At 39.3% G+C, this 17,894-nt stretch overlaps 1 protein-coding gene across 1 annotated transcript in view; it reads right to left on the bottom strand.

Annotated features, from left to right (window-relative positions):
• Smchd1 (structural maintenance of chromosomes flexible hinge domain containing 1) overlaps positions 1-17,894 on the bottom strand; it is a 130,357-nt gene that overhangs the window by 110,116 nt on the left and 2,347 nt on the right. Inside the window, exons 2-5 of the mRNA XM_013027132.1 lie at positions 8,755-8,830; positions 7,827-7,988; positions 3,840-3,922; positions 2,652-2,782 (exon numbers count right to left, since the gene is read on the bottom strand). Coding sequence (XP_012882586.1) covers positions 2,652-2,782; positions 3,840-3,922; positions 7,827-7,988; positions 8,755-8,830 — 452 coding nt within the window. The remainder of the gene's footprint in view (positions 1-2,651; positions 2,783-3,839; positions 3,923-7,826; positions 7,989-8,754; positions 8,831-17,894) is intronic.

Here is a 17,894-nt window from a genome sequence, read left to right as displayed (position 1 = left end):
AAAAAAAAAAAAGTAAAAAAAAAAAAAAGAAATGGCTAGTAAAACTGAAGGGTATATGGCTGGGAAAAACTATTACTAATATTGTGTTCATTAAATAAAAATAAAATGTATTATTAAAACAAAACATCCTTATATAGCTTTTAAAAGATTTTAATTTGCATCTATTAGTTATATAAAGGGTGAACAAATACAGCACTGATTCTCACTATATTGAAAAAGAACAATTTGGAAGGGGAGAATCAGGAGGGAAAAACTGGGAGAAAAGGAAGAGATGACACTGTCCAAAAGATACGTACTTGTTACCTGACTTACATAACTGTAACTTTCTGTACATAACCTTTACAATAAAAATGTATCTACTTCAAAAGTATGTCTTTCAGAAAATACCACACACGGGGCTGGGAAGGTGGCTCAGTAGTAGAGCACTTGCCTTGCATACATGAGGCCCTGGGTTCGATTCCTCAGCACCATATAAGCAAAAAGAAAAAAGCCAGAAGTGGCGCTGTGGCTCAAGTGTTAGAGCACTAGCCTTGAGCTGAAGAGCTGAGGGACAGCGCCCAGGCCCAGAGTTCAGGCCCCACGACCGGACCCAAAAAAAAACAGAAAATACCACATACCAAAAGTCAGCATGAGGATCAAGAAATTAAAAATCCAAATAGCAACTCTACACCTTCTTTTCAGGGACACAGAGAAAATACACCAAGATAGGTAACATCCTAGATCATAAAACAAAACCAAATACATTTAAAAGCCCTGAAATAATTTAGAATATGTTGTTTGACCATAAGGAAAAAATACACAAACTAAATCAGGATATAGTGGTGCACACCTATAATCTTAGCACTTGGGAGAGTGAGATAAGAGAAATACAAATTCCAGGGCAGTCTGGGCTATAGGAGACCATTAGAAAAACAAAAAAAGAAAAGAAGAGGAGAGGGGAGAAAAGGGGAAGGAGACGGGAAGGGAGAGGAGAAAGAAAGCTATCTCAAATCTACAACTTAAAATATCAGAAACTTATGGGATATTGGTGCCTTACTCCTGTTATCCTAGCTACTCAGGAGGCTGAGATCTGAGGATCATGGTTCAAAGGCAGCCTGGGCAAAAAAGTCCATGAGACTCTGACTCTTACCTCCAAATAACCACCTAAAAGCTAGAAGTGGAGCTGAGGCTGAAGTAGTAGTACACTAGGATCAAGCAAAAAAAAATCTCAGGGACAGCACCCAGACTCTGAGTTCAAGTCCCAGGACTTGGTGGGGAAAAAAACACAAAAAACAAAAAACAAACAGGTGCCAGTAGCTCTTGCCTCTAATCCTTTTTTGTGCCTTGAGCACAAAAACTCAGGAATGACACTCAGATCTGGCACAGGAAAAAACAAAAACAAAGACTTGTAGGGGGCTGGGAAGGTGGCTCAGTGGTAGAGTGCTTGCCTTGCATGCATGAGGCCCTAGATTCGATTCCTCAGCACGAAATAAGCAGAAAAAGCCAGAAGTGGCGCTGTAGCTCAAGTGGAAGAGTGCTAGCCTTGAACTGAAGAGCTGGGGGACAGTGCCCAGATCCAGAGTTCAAGCCCCACGACCGGCAAAAAAAAAAGACTTGTGGGTCAAATCTTTTCCTAATAGAGTTGTACACTATTACCAGAATTTAAATATTTATCCTTTTTGTTTGTTTTTGTTCATGAATCTTGAACCCCGGGCCTGGGTGCTGTCCTCAAGCTAGGGATCTACCACTGTGAGCCACAGCTCCACTTCCAGTTTTGTTTTCAGGTGGTTAATTCCCTGGAGAAAAGAGTCTCACAGATTTTCCTGCTCTGTCTGGCTTCAAACCACCATCCTCAGATCTCAGCCTCCTGAGCAGCTAGGATTACAGGCCTGAGCCACCAGCACCAGGCTAAATATTTACCTTTATAGTAGTTTTCAGCATATTTGTCTTATTCAGGACATTTTTTACAAGTCTATTATGAAACAAAACAGGGTTCTATTCCCAAATTACCATAAATGTTTTGAAAAACAGGACACTAAAATATAAAAATACAGAAGGTTGGGGCTGGGAAGGTGGCTCAGTGGTAGAGCATTTGCCTTGCATGCTTGAGGCCCTGGGTTCAATTCCTCAGCACCACATAAGCATTAAAAAAAAAAAGCCTGAAGTGGCGCTGTGGTTCAAATGGTAGAGTGCTAGCCTTGAGCCGAGAGCTGAGGGACAGCACCCAGGCCCAGAGTTCAGGCCCCATGACCAGACCCGCCCCACACAAAAAAAATTAAAAAAAAAAAAACAGAAGTCCAAACTTCATGCACTTTCAGACATTTTGCTAGTGACATGAAGTGATTTCTAAAGCTTATTTTAAATTTAGTCTGTTGGCCTAAATAGCTCTTATCTCACTTAGAAAGAAAAGGGGGAAAGGTTCTAAGGTATTTAATGTATAAGTATAACCCCTTCTACTTCAGGAAATGCAAAAAGAACTGTTCATTAAAGCATTTTATCTTATAAGGCACAATAGTATATAATTCTACTTCTAATATTAATCACAAAAACTCTATAATAAAACCTAAATATGTTAAAATCTAAATACTTTAATGTATTGCATGTATATAAAGGCACATTAAGAGTTACCTTTAAATACAGCCACCCATTTAAAAAATGTAAAATTTTCTAACCTTTCAAAGTCACCTTGCCTTGTAAATTTTGACAACCTGTACACAGCCCAGTTGTTAAGCTGTTTAGAGGTCATTCCTCTTCCATTATCTATCACCGCCACTGCAGGTTTTCCTTGTGTTTCATCAAAAAGCTATGAAACAAAAGTTCAAAAAGACAAGAACAATCAACTCAATATTTGTGATACATATATATATATTTCAATAAATATGATTCAGTATATATGATTCTACATTGCTGGTAGAAGTATAAAGTAATACAACTTTCTGAAAGGCACTTCAGCCAAATCTACCAAAAGCCTTAGAATTTCTTTTTTCTTTGTCGGTCATAGGGCTTGAACTCTGGGCCTGAGCACTCTCTTTGCACTCTTCAGCGCAAGGCCAGTGCTCTACCACTTGAGACACAGAGCCATTTCTGGTTTTTCTAGTAGTTAACTGGAGATAAGAGTCTCACAGTTTCCTGCCTGGGCTAGCTCTGAGCCACGATCCTCAGATCTTAGCTTTCTGAAGATTACAAACATGAGTCACTGGCACCTGGCTTGCCTTAGAATTATTCATGTCTCCTTCACCCAGAAAATTCACTTCACAGAATTCGACTTAAGGAAATAACTAAAGGACATGTACAGAGACATATTAGTATTCATCATCTTTGCATTTTTCCTAATGGCAAAAGTATAGGGAAACAGATTATGTAACTTACACTACAGCAAACAAATCACTCTGCAGCAATGGAATACTGTATTGTAGACTAGTCATATATCAAATGTTTACAATGTATTTCTAGGAAAGAGGGAGGTTTATTTTTTTAAGTGTATTCCACATGTAAACAAACATATCATATGCATAGAAAATAAGACTAATGGAAAAAATCTTAACACTGGATAAAGACATCAAATTAGTATTACTACCCTTGCTATATCTTTTTCTTTTTTTTCTGTTCTTATAAAAAATTTAAATTTCTTTTTTTTTGCCAGTCTTGGGGTTTGAACTCAGGGCCTGGGCTCTGTCCCTGAGCCTCTCTGTGCTCAACGCTAGCACTCTACCACTTGAGCCACAGTGCCACTTCTGGCTTTTTTCTACTTATGTGATACTAAGGAATAGAACACAGGGTTTCATGCATGCTAGGCAAGTACCCTACTACTAAGCCACATTCCCAGCCAAAAACTTTTATTTCTTCATGCATTTTCTTACCAACTTAATCTGTATTCTTCTAATACCAACATTATGAGAAGTAGCCGACAATGAATTATCAATTAATTCTGCAAGAGCAAATGCTGAAAGAGATTGAGAAAACATTATTGTTTAACTTTTCCCTCCTCAATACATCATATAATGGTTCAAAGTAGAAGAAACTCCAATCACCATCAGCATAAAAAAGCAGTCATCAATCAGTACTTGTATGGTATTATACAGCGTAAGTCAGCCAACCATTATTCCTATTTTAAGGAGTTTATAATCTAAGAAAAACATACAGACACAAGAAACAGAAAACTATAATCATAACCTAAAATAATCTACAAAGTAACCGCATCATATACAAATCAAAAGTAATCACACTCAAAAAGAAAAATATAAAGCAACTATAAAGTGTCTCATAAGAGCTAGTTTGAAGACAGGATGTGGCACACATCTGTAACCCCAGCACTAGGGACACTGAGCAGGAGGAATACTAGTTCTAGGCCTGTCAGCGATATAGCAAGACCTTGTCTGAAAACAAAAGACCAAAACTAAGATGTTATTGTCAAATGGCAGGATACTTCTTCACAGAACTACGACAGATTCTTTATCAAACCACTAATCTGACATCCAATTTATCAGTAACATATATTCTTTCTTTTTTTTATTTTTTTTTTGGGTCCAGTTGTGGGGCCTGAACTCTGGGCCTGGGCACTGTCCCTCAGCTCTTCAGCTCAAGGATAGCGCTCTACCACTTAAGCCACAGCGCCACTTCCGGCTTTTCTCTTTTTGCTTATGTGGTGCTGAGGAATCGAACCCAGGGCCTCGAGCATGCAAGGCAAGTGCTCTACCACTGAGCCACCTTCCCAGCCCCATATATTCTTTCTTATAGGTCACTATTTAAAACTTTTTTCACATTTTTCTCCTTAGTTAAAAAGAAAGGCAAATATATTGTAAACTTGTATGGAAATCTAACAATGAAATCCCACTTTGTATACTAATGTAAGCTAATTTTAAAATGCTAAAAGAAAAAAAGGGACTAGACTTGGTAGCATACTCAATGAGCAAAGAGGAAGAGGCAAAAAGATTCAGAGTTCAATGCCAACCAGAGCTACATGTTGCTTGGTGTATTAGCATGACACTAACTCTAGCACTTGGGAGACCAAGGTGAGAAGACCACAAATCCCAGGGCTACATGGGGAGTTTTAAGCCAGCTTGGGCTACAAGGCAAGATCATATTCCTCAAAAAAAGGAGAATAAAGGAAGGAAAAGAAAAGAGAAATGGAGAATGGAGGGAGAGAAAGAATGAGGAGGAAAGGAGGGGAAGAAATAAAGGAAAAGAAGAAAACAGAGAAGAAGAAAAAAGGAAAAGGAAAAGAATGGTAGTTCATGCTTGTTATCCCAGCACTTGAGAAGCTGAGCTCCTCTAAGAGGATGTCAGAGCCAGGCTGGGCTACACAGCATTACCCAATCAAAAACATAAAAATAAGGAGGGCACAGCTGGGCACCAGTGGCTCATGCCTGTAATCCTAGCTACTCAGAGGCTGAGATCTGAGGAACACAGTTCAAAGCCAGCCCAAGTAGAAAAATGTGAGACTCTTATTTCAAGTAACCACTGAAAAACCAGAAATGGCCCTGTGGTTCAAAGTGATAGAGCACTAGCTTTGAGCAAAAGAACTCAGGGACAGCACCCAAGCCCTGAGTTCAAGGCCTCTGACCTACAACAATAAATAAATAAAATAATTACAACCCCAGCAGCTAGACTAGTGACTCATGCCTATAATCCCACTCCAGAGGGTAAGATCTGAGGATCATGATTCAAAACCAGCCTGAACAGGAAAGTCTGGGAGACCCTTATCTGCAATTAACTCTTAACTCTACCAGAAGTAGAGCTATGGCTCAAGTGGTAGAATGCTAGCCTTTAACAAAAAAGTTCAAGGGCAGCATCAGGCCTAGTTCAATTCCCAGAACTGACACAAAACAACAACAAATAGAAACAAAAAAACAAAAACAGGGGGATGGGAAGGTGGCTCAGTGGTAGAGCGCTTGCCTTGCAAGCCTGAGGCCCTGGGTTTGATTCCTCAGCACCATATAAGCAAAAAGAAAAAAGCCGGAAGTGGCGCTGTGGACAGCGCCCAGGCCCAGAGTTCAGACCCCACGACCAGACCCAAAAAAAAAAAAACAACAGACCAATAGGATACTGGTGGCTCATGCCTGTAATCCTAGCTACTCAGAGGATGAAGTCAGATGATCCTGGTTTGAAGCCAGCCAGGTTCCAAATAACCAGCAAAAAGTTCCAAGTAGATGCAGCCAATATATTCATTGTACATTATACAAAAACTGAGTTACATAACTTGAGGGTAGAGAATGAAAGAAGAAAAAATGGGGAGAACAATGGAAGGGATGAAATATGGAATTGTAATCTCTATAGAACTACGTAATGAAAAATAAAAAAGCTGCAAGTAAAAGTGTGGTGCAAATGGTAGAACACCGGCTTTGAGGAAAAAAGCCAAGCAAGAGAGAAAGGCCTTGAGCTCAAGCCACAGTACCAGCATCAAAAAAAAAAAAAAAAAAAAGTAAAAAAACTAGAGCAAAAAATGGTGGGAGTGTGGTTCAAGTTGTACAGTATCTTAATTAGCACAAGGCCTATTTCAAATTCTAGTACAGTAGAATAAGTAGTTTATAATAAGCATGTAAGGAGTACTAAGCACTTCTTCAGCAAGATTCAGAAAGGACTGGACACCAATTACGAATGCCTATAAACATAGCTACTCAAGCAACTGATCTGAAAAGTTAATATGAAGTTAGCCAGGGCAGACAAATTTGAGAGACTCCTATATCTGATTAACCAGCCAAATGCTAGATGTGGAGGCGTAGTTCACATGGTACAGTACCAGTCACAAGCGGAAAAAGCCAAGCAAGTATATGAGGCCCTAAGTTCCTGATTAACAAATAATAAAGGTATTCTAAAAGTAGAATAGAAACTGTAAATTAGTAAAAGAAGAAAATGATGAAGACAAGGAGACAAGAATACAAAGTTGTGCAATTCAGCTAAATTTCCAAAGTGAACTCAGTAGTAGAAAGCTTGCTGTGAACATACAAGGTCCTGTACTTGATCCCACAAAACAAATAATTGCAAGGTAAAATATATTTTCTTAATTAAGAGAGGTTTATAAGGAGATCAGGAAAAATGAGGAAAGGAAAGTATACAAAAGAAGAAGCACGTATATGTATAAAATCTCTCATCTGTTGAAAGGAGTTAGCTTTAAAGGAGAGTATTTTTACTCTGAAGAGGATAGGTTAAGTAAAGTATACTATGATTACAGGCTCGTGCCTGTAATCCTAGCTACTCAGGAGGCTGAGATATGAGAACAGAGGTTCAAAGCCAGCCCAGGCAGAACGGTCCATAAGACTGCTAGAAATGGAGATATGCCTCAAGTGGTAGAGCACCAGCCTTGAGCACAAAAGCTTAGACAGTATGTAGGTCCTAATTTCAAGCCCCAGGATCCAGACGGACACACAGATGGATGGACGGACAGACACACGGGGAGACACAGACACACACACAGACACACACACAAACACACGAAGAAAAAACAAAAATCTGCCGGGCGCTGGTGGCTCACGCCTGTAATCCTAGCTACTCAGGAGGCTGAGATCTGAGGATCGTGGTTCAAAGCCACCCCGGGCAGGAGAGACCGTGAGACTCCTATCTCCATTAAACCACCAGAAAACCGGAAGTGGTGCTGTAGCTCAAGCGGTAGAGCACTCGCCTTGAGCTGAAGAGCTGAGGGACAGCACCCAGGCCCAGAGTTCAAGCCCCACGACCGACAAAAAAAAAAAAGAAAAAACAAAAATCTGAGAATGAAATCTCAAAATGAATGTTTATATTGCTCTACTAGCATAGAATGAGAAACATGTAAAATATGAGAGAATGGAACATGTTTTAGTTGATTAAAGAGAATAATAGTTTGTCAAAATTTGTATCAATGGAATACTTACGCAAGGGATTTTGTCCTTCACTTGCATAATATTCATACATGCCACTTTTAACAAGTGTGTCATAGTGAGGTAGAAAGTCAATTCGTTCTTTTGTAGCTGCTGGTAATAACTGAGTGACTGACTGCAACAGGTATAAAGTGACTCCATCTTTAACAGTGTCATCTGTAATCAGAGTTAAATTTTAAATACTAAAATGACATAAGAAGCTCAATGAAATAATTTTGATTATACAAACTGTATCTTGAATATCTTTTAACAATGATACATGCAAACTGCCAAACCATGTTATCTATAAATTCCAGTTATATTTTATTAAGGATATCAATGGAACATGCATAAACATTTCCACTTATATGAAACAATTCCTAATAGGTTAAACTGTCAAGAGGAAGGCAGATGGAAATCTGCCTTGAAGTGGTGTGAACCTGGAGAAAACTAGTTACATTTAAGAGAAACAATCAACCTGGATATGGTGGTACATTCCTGTAATCCTAACACTAGGGAGGCTGAGACAAGAGAACTGTGAGTTGGGTTTAATCCTAGGCTATGTAACAGGATCTATGTATCAATGGGGAAAAAAAAGTAGCACGTCTCACAAACCTTTTTATGGGGTATAAAAAGATAATGGAAAAATTCAAGTTGGCTAAGAAAAACAGATTTTTAAAACAGATCCCTCCAACAAGAGTCTCACCTTTTGTACCCCTAAACAATAACTATTTTTCTATTAGTAGTGTTCAAAAAATAATACCTAAGTAGTGTAATGTAACGATATGTATTATAATCTCACTGACACACATAGCCAGTTTCCTCTTATCAAACCAATTAACCAAAATCATCAACAGTTTTAAATAGATATCTAGGTTAGTAAAATAGTTACTGTTATATCATATTAAATATAAAACTATAAACAATAATATAATTTACTTACCAAAATTATCATGAGTAATTTCTTTCCTACTTGTAGTTGTAATAACAAACTTTTCTTCGGGTGAAATGCCAATTGTCTAGCCAAAACAAGAGAAATAAAATGCATGTCTCCAAAAAGGAAAAATGCAAATATGCAAAAATTCAAGTAGGCAAGAATGTGAAAATACTGACAGTTTAATATTACGATTTTTCAACAATTGCTATATTTACTTGCCTATATACAAGCCAATACTTTTAAATTCTCCTTCTGCAAAACTGATAAACATAAATCACATAAATAACTTAGTTAACAGGACTGCTTTCCTGGAACTGTCACCTAGGAACACTAATAATTAGGAAGGACATTTGAAAAGAGTCTTTTTTTTGAGGGGGGTGGGGGTCCGGTCATGAGGCCTGAACTCTAGGCCTGGGCGCTCTCAGCTCTTCAGCTCAAGGCTAGCACTCTACCACTTGAGCCACAGCGCCACTTCCGACCTTTTCTTTTTGCTTATCTGGTGCTGAGGAATCGAATCCAGGGGCTCAGGCATGCAAGGCAAGCGCTCTACCACTGAGCCACCTTCCCAGCTCCTGAAAAGAGTCTTAATATCAGCAAGACCTAGATAAAAGCATACTTCAAGCCACTCAAGTAACCCATTTGTTTGAAGAAAAGCTAACATTTATCTTTTTAAAAATTAGATATTTAAAATGTTGATATAGGTATTTTATAGCAGCAAGATAAAAAACAGCTACACCATCAAAGATATTATGCAACATCTATGCCATCCAAACTATTAAAAGAAGCTTTGTACCTACTATACCTTTCAAAAAAGTAACTTTAAAATATTAAAGCAGACTGAGAATGTGGCTTAGTGGTAGAGTGCTTTGCCTAATTCCTCAGTACCACATAAACAGAAAAAGCCAGAAGTGGCTTTGTGGCTGGAGTGGTAAAGGGCTAACCTTGAGCAAAAGAAGCTCAGGTACAGGAGAGTGGCCAGGCCCTGAGTTCAAGCCCCAGGAATAGAAAAACAAAAAGTGTATTATAAATTACAGGGAAATATTACTGCAACAAGACAAACAGGCTTCAGTAATTAAAAAGGTAAAAATCAGGGCTGGGAAGGTGGCTCAGTGGTAGAGTGCTTGCCTTGCATGCATGAGGCCCTGGGTTCGATTCCTCAGCACCACATAAGCAAAAAAGAAAAAATAAACCGGAAGTGGTGCTGTGGCTCAAGTGGTAGAGCACTAGACTTGAGCTGAAGAGCTGAGGGACAGCGCCCAGGCCCAGAGTTCAGGCCCCATGACCGGACCCTAAATAAATAAATAAATAAATAAATAAATAAATAAAAAGGTAAAAATCAGCAGGACTCTGTTGGTTCATGCCTATAATCCTAGACATTTGGGAAAATGGGATTGAAAGGATTAAGGTTCAAAGCCAGCCCAGGCAAAAGAGTGCTTGAGACCACCCCCATCTCCTCAATGAAAAGCTGGGCACTATAGCATGAGCCTGTTATAACTACAGTGAACGTTAACTGGACAGTGCCCAGCCTTGCACTCAGGTATGGAACAAGACTATCTTAAAAATAACCAGCAAAATCAGGACTTAAGGCACAGCTCAACAATAAGAAAATCTGCCAAACTATCTCTAGCACTAGTTCAAACTCTGCTAATGCTCAAGGCTAGAGCCCTACCAGTTGAGTCACAGCTCCACTTCTGGATTCTCTGGTAGTTCACTGAAGATAAGAATCTTACGCATTTTTCTGACTAGGCTGGCTTCAAATATTTCCCTGTAATTTATAATATGCTTTGTCCCCCCAGTCCTGGGTCTTGAATTTAGGGCCTGCGCATTGTCCTGTCCCTGAGCTTCTTTTGCTCAAAGTTAGCCCTCTACCACTCCAGCCACAAAGCCACTTCTGGTTTTTTCTCTTTATGTGGTACTGAAGAATCAAGCCCAGGGCTTCATGCATCCTAGACAAATACTCTACCACCAATCCATCTGAGATCCTCCGATCTCAGCTTCCTGGAGTAGCTAGGATTATAAAATAAGCCACCCGCACCAGGCCAAAAAAAAATTTTTTTTAAATATCAGCTGAGGATGTAGGTAGTTGGTTGAGCACCTGTTCAGTAAGGCCATACTTGTGATTCTTCAGTATCACAAAGTGGGGGGGGGGGGGATGAGTCCAAGCAAAAGAATATAAAAGGGCAGGCCATCAGAATATCACCATCAGATGAACCATCAGATAGTTTATAATATTATGCAGACAGTTCAGCTTAAATATGTAGAATTCAATGGCAGCACTGCTGTCATTGAATAAGTGAACATTCATATATATGTTTTTATAATGTGGTATGAAGTATAGCCTATTGTGATTTTCAACCCAAAGAGATTGAACCTAAATCTAATCAAGATTTTTTAAGCACAGACTAATCCAGAATGTGAAATATTAAAAAGAAAAAAAAGCCTGATTTGAGAACTATAGGAGAATTAGAGATTGAAAAAGGAAATTTCTCGGGGCTAGGAAGGTGGCTCAGTGGTAGAGTGCTTGCCTTGCATGTATAAGGCCCTGGGTTTGATTTTTCAGCACCACATAAGCAGAAAAAGCCAGAAGTGGCGCTGTGGCTCAAGTGGTAGGGTGCTAGCAATCAGCTGAAAAGCTGAGGGACAGCGCACAGGCTCAGAGTTCAGGACCCACGACCGACCAGAAAAAAAAAAAAAAGAGGAAGTTTCTCCAATACTTTAAATTTAAATTAGGAATCCCCTACAAACAAATCTTCAAAGAAACTGCACGATTAATGAGTAGGCTTAAAGACAGTTCTCTGAAGACTAAGTAAGAATGGCCAATAAATAGACACATGAAGAAATGCTCAACTTCTCTAGCCTAAAAGAAATGGAAATCAAAACAGCATTGAGATACCACCTCACCCCAGTTAGAATAGCTATAATTAAGAAATCTAGTAACAACAGATGCTGGAGCAGATGTAGCCAAAAGGGAACACTACTGCATTGCTGGTGGGAGTATAAACTTGTTCAACCACTTTGGAAAGCAGTATGGAGGTTCCTCAAAAGACTCCACACAGAGCTCCCCTATGACCCAGCAATCCCACTTTTGGGCATTTACCAAACAGATCACAAACAAGGCTATACTAAAGCTGCAGCACAACTATGTTTATTGTAGCATTATTTACCATAGCTAAGATTGGAACCAACCCAGATGCCCCTCAGTAGATGAATGGATCAAGAAAATGTGGTATGGGTTGGGAAGATGGCTCAGTGGTAGAGTGCTTGCCTTGCATGCATGAGGCCCTGGGTTCAATTCCTCAGCACCATAGAAGCAGAAAAAGTCGGAAGTGGCACTGTGGCTCAAGTGGTAGAGCACCAGCCTTGAGCTGAAGAGCTGAGGCACAGTGCCCAGGTCCAGAGTTCAGGCCCACAACCGAAAAAAAAAAGTGGTGTGTGTGTGTATGTATACATAATTATATATATATATATATATATATATATATATATATATATATATATATATATATACACACACACACACATATATATATATATATATAATTCTATGCCTCCATCAGAAAGAATGACACTGCCCCATTTGTTAGGAAATGGAAAAGACTTGGAAAAAATTATATTAAGTGAAGTAAGGCAGGCCCAAAAAACCATAGGTTCCTTATTTGCAATAACTAGTATATATCTAGGACAAGCAGAAAAGGTCAAAGCTATGTACATATGACCATATAAAATGATGCTAAGCAAAATGAACCCCAAGATAGGGACACCAATGGTTTTATCTTTCTTGCTGTTATTTTTTAATGTATTTATACTATGTGATTTTTTTCTGTTTCCTTTGTATGTTCTTCCCTCATGATATAACCCATATTTTCACTGTATTTGATTCAGTAGCCAGCATCTTGTATATACATTTTTCTAATTAGGAGAGGGAAGGGAAATAAGGATACAAGTTGCCTCATTATAACAATGAGAGGTTCAAGACACTATGTAGATCTTTACAACTTGGGGGGGGGAGGGAAGGGACAGTAGAGGAAAAACAAAGGAGGAAGTAACAATACTGGATAGGAAATGTACTCATTACCTTACTCATGTCCTGTAACCTCTGTATAGTATTTTTACTATATATTTTATTATATATTTATTTTAACATATATTTTTAAAAAGTTAAATTAGGGAACACTGAAGAAAACAAGTTCTATCTGAGGATCTTACTGAATTCTATTTTTAACATATAAACTATAAAGACATTTTTAAAGGAGAAATCTGAATATGTACTGAAATATACACATATATTGAAAAGTATTCAAATCCCAATGTTCTCTCTCTCTCTCTCTCTCTCACACACACACACATACACACATACACACACACATACACACACACACACACACACACACGAAAAAAGAAAAGAGGAAAAAAAAACACTCAATTTTTGGGTCAGGGGTTATAATTTATGCCAGTAATCCCAGCTAGATGAGTATCTTACATCTAAAGTCAGCTAAAATGATAGAAATATAACAAATTATTGGTAACTGCTAAACATCAAGCAAAGAGTATATGGGGGTTGATTATACATTTATTTCAGTGTATGTTCAAAAAAAAAATTTTTTTGGCAGGTCCTGGGGTTTGAACTCAGGGCCTGGGCTCTGTCCCTAAGCCTCTCTGTGCTCAGGCTAGGAATCCACCACTTGAGCCACAGCATCACTTTTGGCTTTTTCTGTTTATGTGGTACTGAACAACTGAACCCAGGGCTTCATACATGCTAGGCAAGCACTCTACCACTAAGCTATATTCCCAGCCCTATTCAAAACTTTTTATAAGAAAATTTCTGGTTTAAAATTCCTGTAATATGTGGTGGTTCAGTGGTAGAGTGTTTGCCTTGCATGCATGAAGCCCTGGTTTCAATTCCTCAGCACCACATAAACAGAAAAAGCCAGAAGTGGCACTGTGGCTTAAGTGGTAGAGTACTTGCCTGGAATTAAAGAGTTGAGGGACAGCGCCTAGGCCCAGAGTTCAAACCCAACGACTGACCCCTCCCCGCCAAAAAATCCTATAATATGGGGCTGGGAATGTAGCTCAGTGGTAGAGTGCTTGCCTCGCATTCATGAGGCCCTAAGTTCCATTCATCAGCATCACATAAACAGAAAAAGCCGGAAGTGGTACTATGGCTCAAGTAGTAGAGTGCTAGCCTTGAGCTGAAGAGTTGAGGGACAGTGACGAAGCCCAGAATACAAGCCCTACGATCAACTAACTAAATAAACAAATAAATAAAATTCCTATAATAAACTAGGGGAAGAGAATAAGAGTCCGAAACATGCGTATACATTTATGTGTGAGATCTTGACAAATAAAAGGTAACATTACAAATCACAGAGAAAGAATATTCAGTGGTAATATTGATCAACTATTAATCACATGTTAGTAAATAAAAATTTCTATTTCAACAATCAGGAATATCAATTGCACAAGAATTAAAGCAGAAAAGAGAAGGATTGGGATTGGGGGGGAGCGGGGAGGCTGGGAAGGGATGTGAAGGGTAAACAAAGGAGGAGGCTGCAATGCTTGGTAAGAAATGTATGCATTATCCTGCCCATGTAATTGTAACTCCTTTGTACAGTATGTTCACAAATAAAATAAAATTAAAAAAAAAAAGAATTAAAGCAGATGTTTTGTTTTCTTGAGGGGAGGATGTGCTAGGGATCCAACCCAGCCTTAAGCATGTGCTTAATCACTAAGCTACATATACCCCCAGCCTGAAAGTCAGCACCCTATTAATCCAAAATTGTAGGAAAAAACACAGGGAAATAATTGTAAAAGAAAAGGAAAGGGCTGGAGGCAGCATGGTTCAGCAGTAGGGAAAAAAATATCCAAAATTAGGGACTGCCTAATTTTCTTGTATCACAGAATTGGCTTTCAATTTTTTTTGCCAGTCTTGGGGTTTGAACTCAGGGTTTGGGTCCTGTCCTTGAGCTTCTTTCTTGCTCAAGACTAGCACTCTACCACGTGAGCCACAGCACCACTTCTGGCTTCTTCTGTTTATGTAGTACTAAGGAATCAAACCCAGGGCTTCATGCAAGCACTCTACCACTACGCCACACTCCCAACCCCTATCTTTCAATTTTTAATCTGTGTCAAAAATCCAGCATGGTGGGGCCTACCTGTAATATTATCAGCACTCAGAAGAAATGTGAGTTCCAAGCATCTGGGGCTACATAATAGGGGATGAAGGGAGGAAGACATAGGCAGGAAGAGTGGGAAAGGCAAGGAAAGGGGAGGGATTTGTAAAAAATCTCAATAGACACTTCTTAAAAGACATGCATATACCCAATAAGTACTCTTATCTGAAATACCTGGAGCTAGAAGTGTTTCCACTTTTTATTTTTGAGATTCTACCCATCTGAATATATATAATGAGATATCTTGGGGATGGTCTCAAGTCTAAACAGAAATCATTTATCCTTCATAACATTTTATAAAGTAGACCTTTGGTACCCACAGGTATATGGTACCAAAGAAACATAACTGAAGAAAAACCACAAATGGTCAGGATATAGTGTCTGCTACTGTACTATGGATGCTTGATTTATTTTTTCCCATAATGCTGTCCAACTTCCACTAAAGACATGCTGCCTTTCAACAAATGATCTAGATTTCAATCCCAGTTTCACTGCATATAATCTTGGATTTAATTAAGTTCACATAAGTGATGAAAACAGTTATGAGATTGTGGCAGATAGACTTGGTTTTAAGTTAGTCTTCCTAGCCAGGCACCAGTGGCTCAGGCCTGTAATCCTAGCTACTAAAGGGACTGAGATCTAATTATTGCAATTCAAAGCTAGCTAGGGCAGGAAAGTTCGTAAGACTCTAATCTCCAATAAACCACTCAGAAAACCTGAAGTGGTGCTATGGCTCAATGGTAGAGTGCTATCCTTGAGCTGAAGAGCTGAGGGATGGTACTCAGGCCCAGAGTTCAAGCTCCATGACCAAAAAAAAAATTAGTCTTCTTAAGTTTCCCCTCTCACCTCTAATCAAATATAAATTTCATCTGTTCTATGAAAGAAACACATTAGTAAAAAGGAATTTTTTCCTTGGTTTTAAAAGTCTTTTTCTTGCTTTTCCATGGTTTCTGAAGTTTAAGGATCCTAAATTCCAGGCCAGCCTGAAATAGCATGTACCTGTCTAGATAATAGGTAAGTAGGAAGGCAAGTAGGCAGGCACAAACAGAAACACAAACACAAATATACACACACAAGCAAACAGATGGGTGTCACCCATGAGGTGACACTCTCAGCACTCTGGAAGATGAGACATAGGGGTTATGAGTTTGAGGCTAGAGTGGGTTGCATAAGACCCTATTTCAAAAAAAATAGCACAGAAATAAAAGAACAAAGGGTGAACAAATGGAACAGTGGTACTCACTAGACACAATGTTGAATATTAACTATACAACTTATGGGTGGGGATGGGCAGGAAAAACAAAGAGTGAGGGAGTGATACTGTCCAAAAAGAAATACAGTGGCTGGGAAGGTGGCTCAGTGGTAGAGCGCTTGCCTTGCATGCCTGAGGCCCTAGGTTCGATTCCTCAGCACCACATAAGCAAAAAGAAAAAAGCTGGAAGTGGCGCTGTGGCTCAAGTGGTAGAGCGCTAGCCTTGAGCTGAAGAGCTGAGGGACAGCGCCCAAGCCCAAAGTTCAGGCCCCACGTCCGGACCCTCCCCAAAAAAAAGGAATGGGAGGAGGAAAATGGGGGAAAGCGAAAGAAGGGGTGCACTGCCTGACTTATGAAATGGTAACCCTAATAATAACACCCTAAATATAAAATTGCATTTCAATTTTTTTTTACCATAGCACTACTTAATATTACAGTATCGCTCATGCTTGTAATCATAGCTACTCAGGAAGCTGAGATCTGAAGATCATGGTCTGAAGCAAGCCAGGGCAGGAAAGTCTGTGAGACTTATCTCCAGCTGACTACCAGAGAACTGGAATTGACACTGTGGCTCAAAGTGGTAGAATGCTGGCCTTGAGCCAAAGAGCTCAAGGACAGCGCCCAGTCCCTGAGTTCAAGCCGCATGACCAAAAAAAAAGTGGTAACTAACCTGCTCAGTTCTAATATTTACTACAAAAGCCTGCATTAGACACACTTCGAAGTGCTGGTGATGTAGTTCAGAGGTAGAGCATGTACCTAACATACCTGGTTTGTTCACCAGCACTGACACATTTATAACACACACCCAAAAGACAGCGTCAGCAGAATGGGTGAAAATGTTGAAAGGGGTAATATTGATTAAGATATATTGTATTCATAAACTCCTTTGTTAAATAGAAAGTCTTTTACACAACTATTTAAAGATATTAAAAAATTAATTTAAGGGCTGGGAAGGTGGCTCAGTGGTAGAGCGCTTGCCTTGCATGCCTGAGGCCCTGGGTTCGATTCCTCAGCACCACATAAGCAAAAAGAAAAAAACTGGAAGTGGCGCTGTGGCTCAAGTGGTAGAGCACTAGCCTTGAGCTGAAGAGCTGAGGGACAGAGCCCAGGCCCAGAGTTCGGTCCCAACGACCAGACCCCCCAAAAAAAAATTAATTTAAAAAACGTCTTTGGCAATATTAAGTGAAAAATGAAGCTGAATATTAAACATTATAGTGATTTTTGTACCTGTAATCCCAGCATTTGGGAGGCTCAGGCAGAAGAATCTAAATTTGTGGCCAGCATAGGCCACATGGTAAGACCTAGTAGTTTAAAAAAAATAAAAAAGAAGAAGAAAGCCTACTTTGGAATCTACTATCATATATCCAGGCTCATTATAACTTCACAGGTTCAGGATTTTTTCCTCATTTATTCATTTTAATCTGGCCATTCAAAATATGTTAGGCATAAAAACAGACATGAAGAAAACAAAGTCCTTGGGTGGGGAAGGTGGCTCAGTGGTAGAGTGCTTGCCTTGCATACATGAGGCCCTTGGTTCCATTCCTCAGCACCACATAAAAAAGCATTGTGGCATTGTGGCTCAAGTGGTAGAGTGCTATTCTTGAGCTGAAGAACTAGGGGGACAGCGCCCAGGCCCAGAGTTCAGGCACCACTACTCAGCCAAAAAAAAAAAGAAGTCCTTGTTCAAGTCTTTTTATTCTATGGATCTTAATTTTTTTTTTTTT

The sequence above is a fragment of the Dipodomys ordii genome, unplaced genomic scaffold (assembly GCF_000151885.1).
Source record: "Dipodomys ordii isolate 6190 unplaced genomic scaffold, Dord_2.0 Scaffold100, whole genome shotgun sequence".
In the NCBI taxonomy this organism is placed as follows: domain Eukaryota; kingdom Metazoa; phylum Chordata; class Mammalia; order Rodentia; family Heteromyidae; genus Dipodomys; species Dipodomys ordii.
The sequence above is the reverse complement of the archived record's forward strand: the minus strand, read 5'-3'. Positions and strand labels throughout refer to the sequence as shown.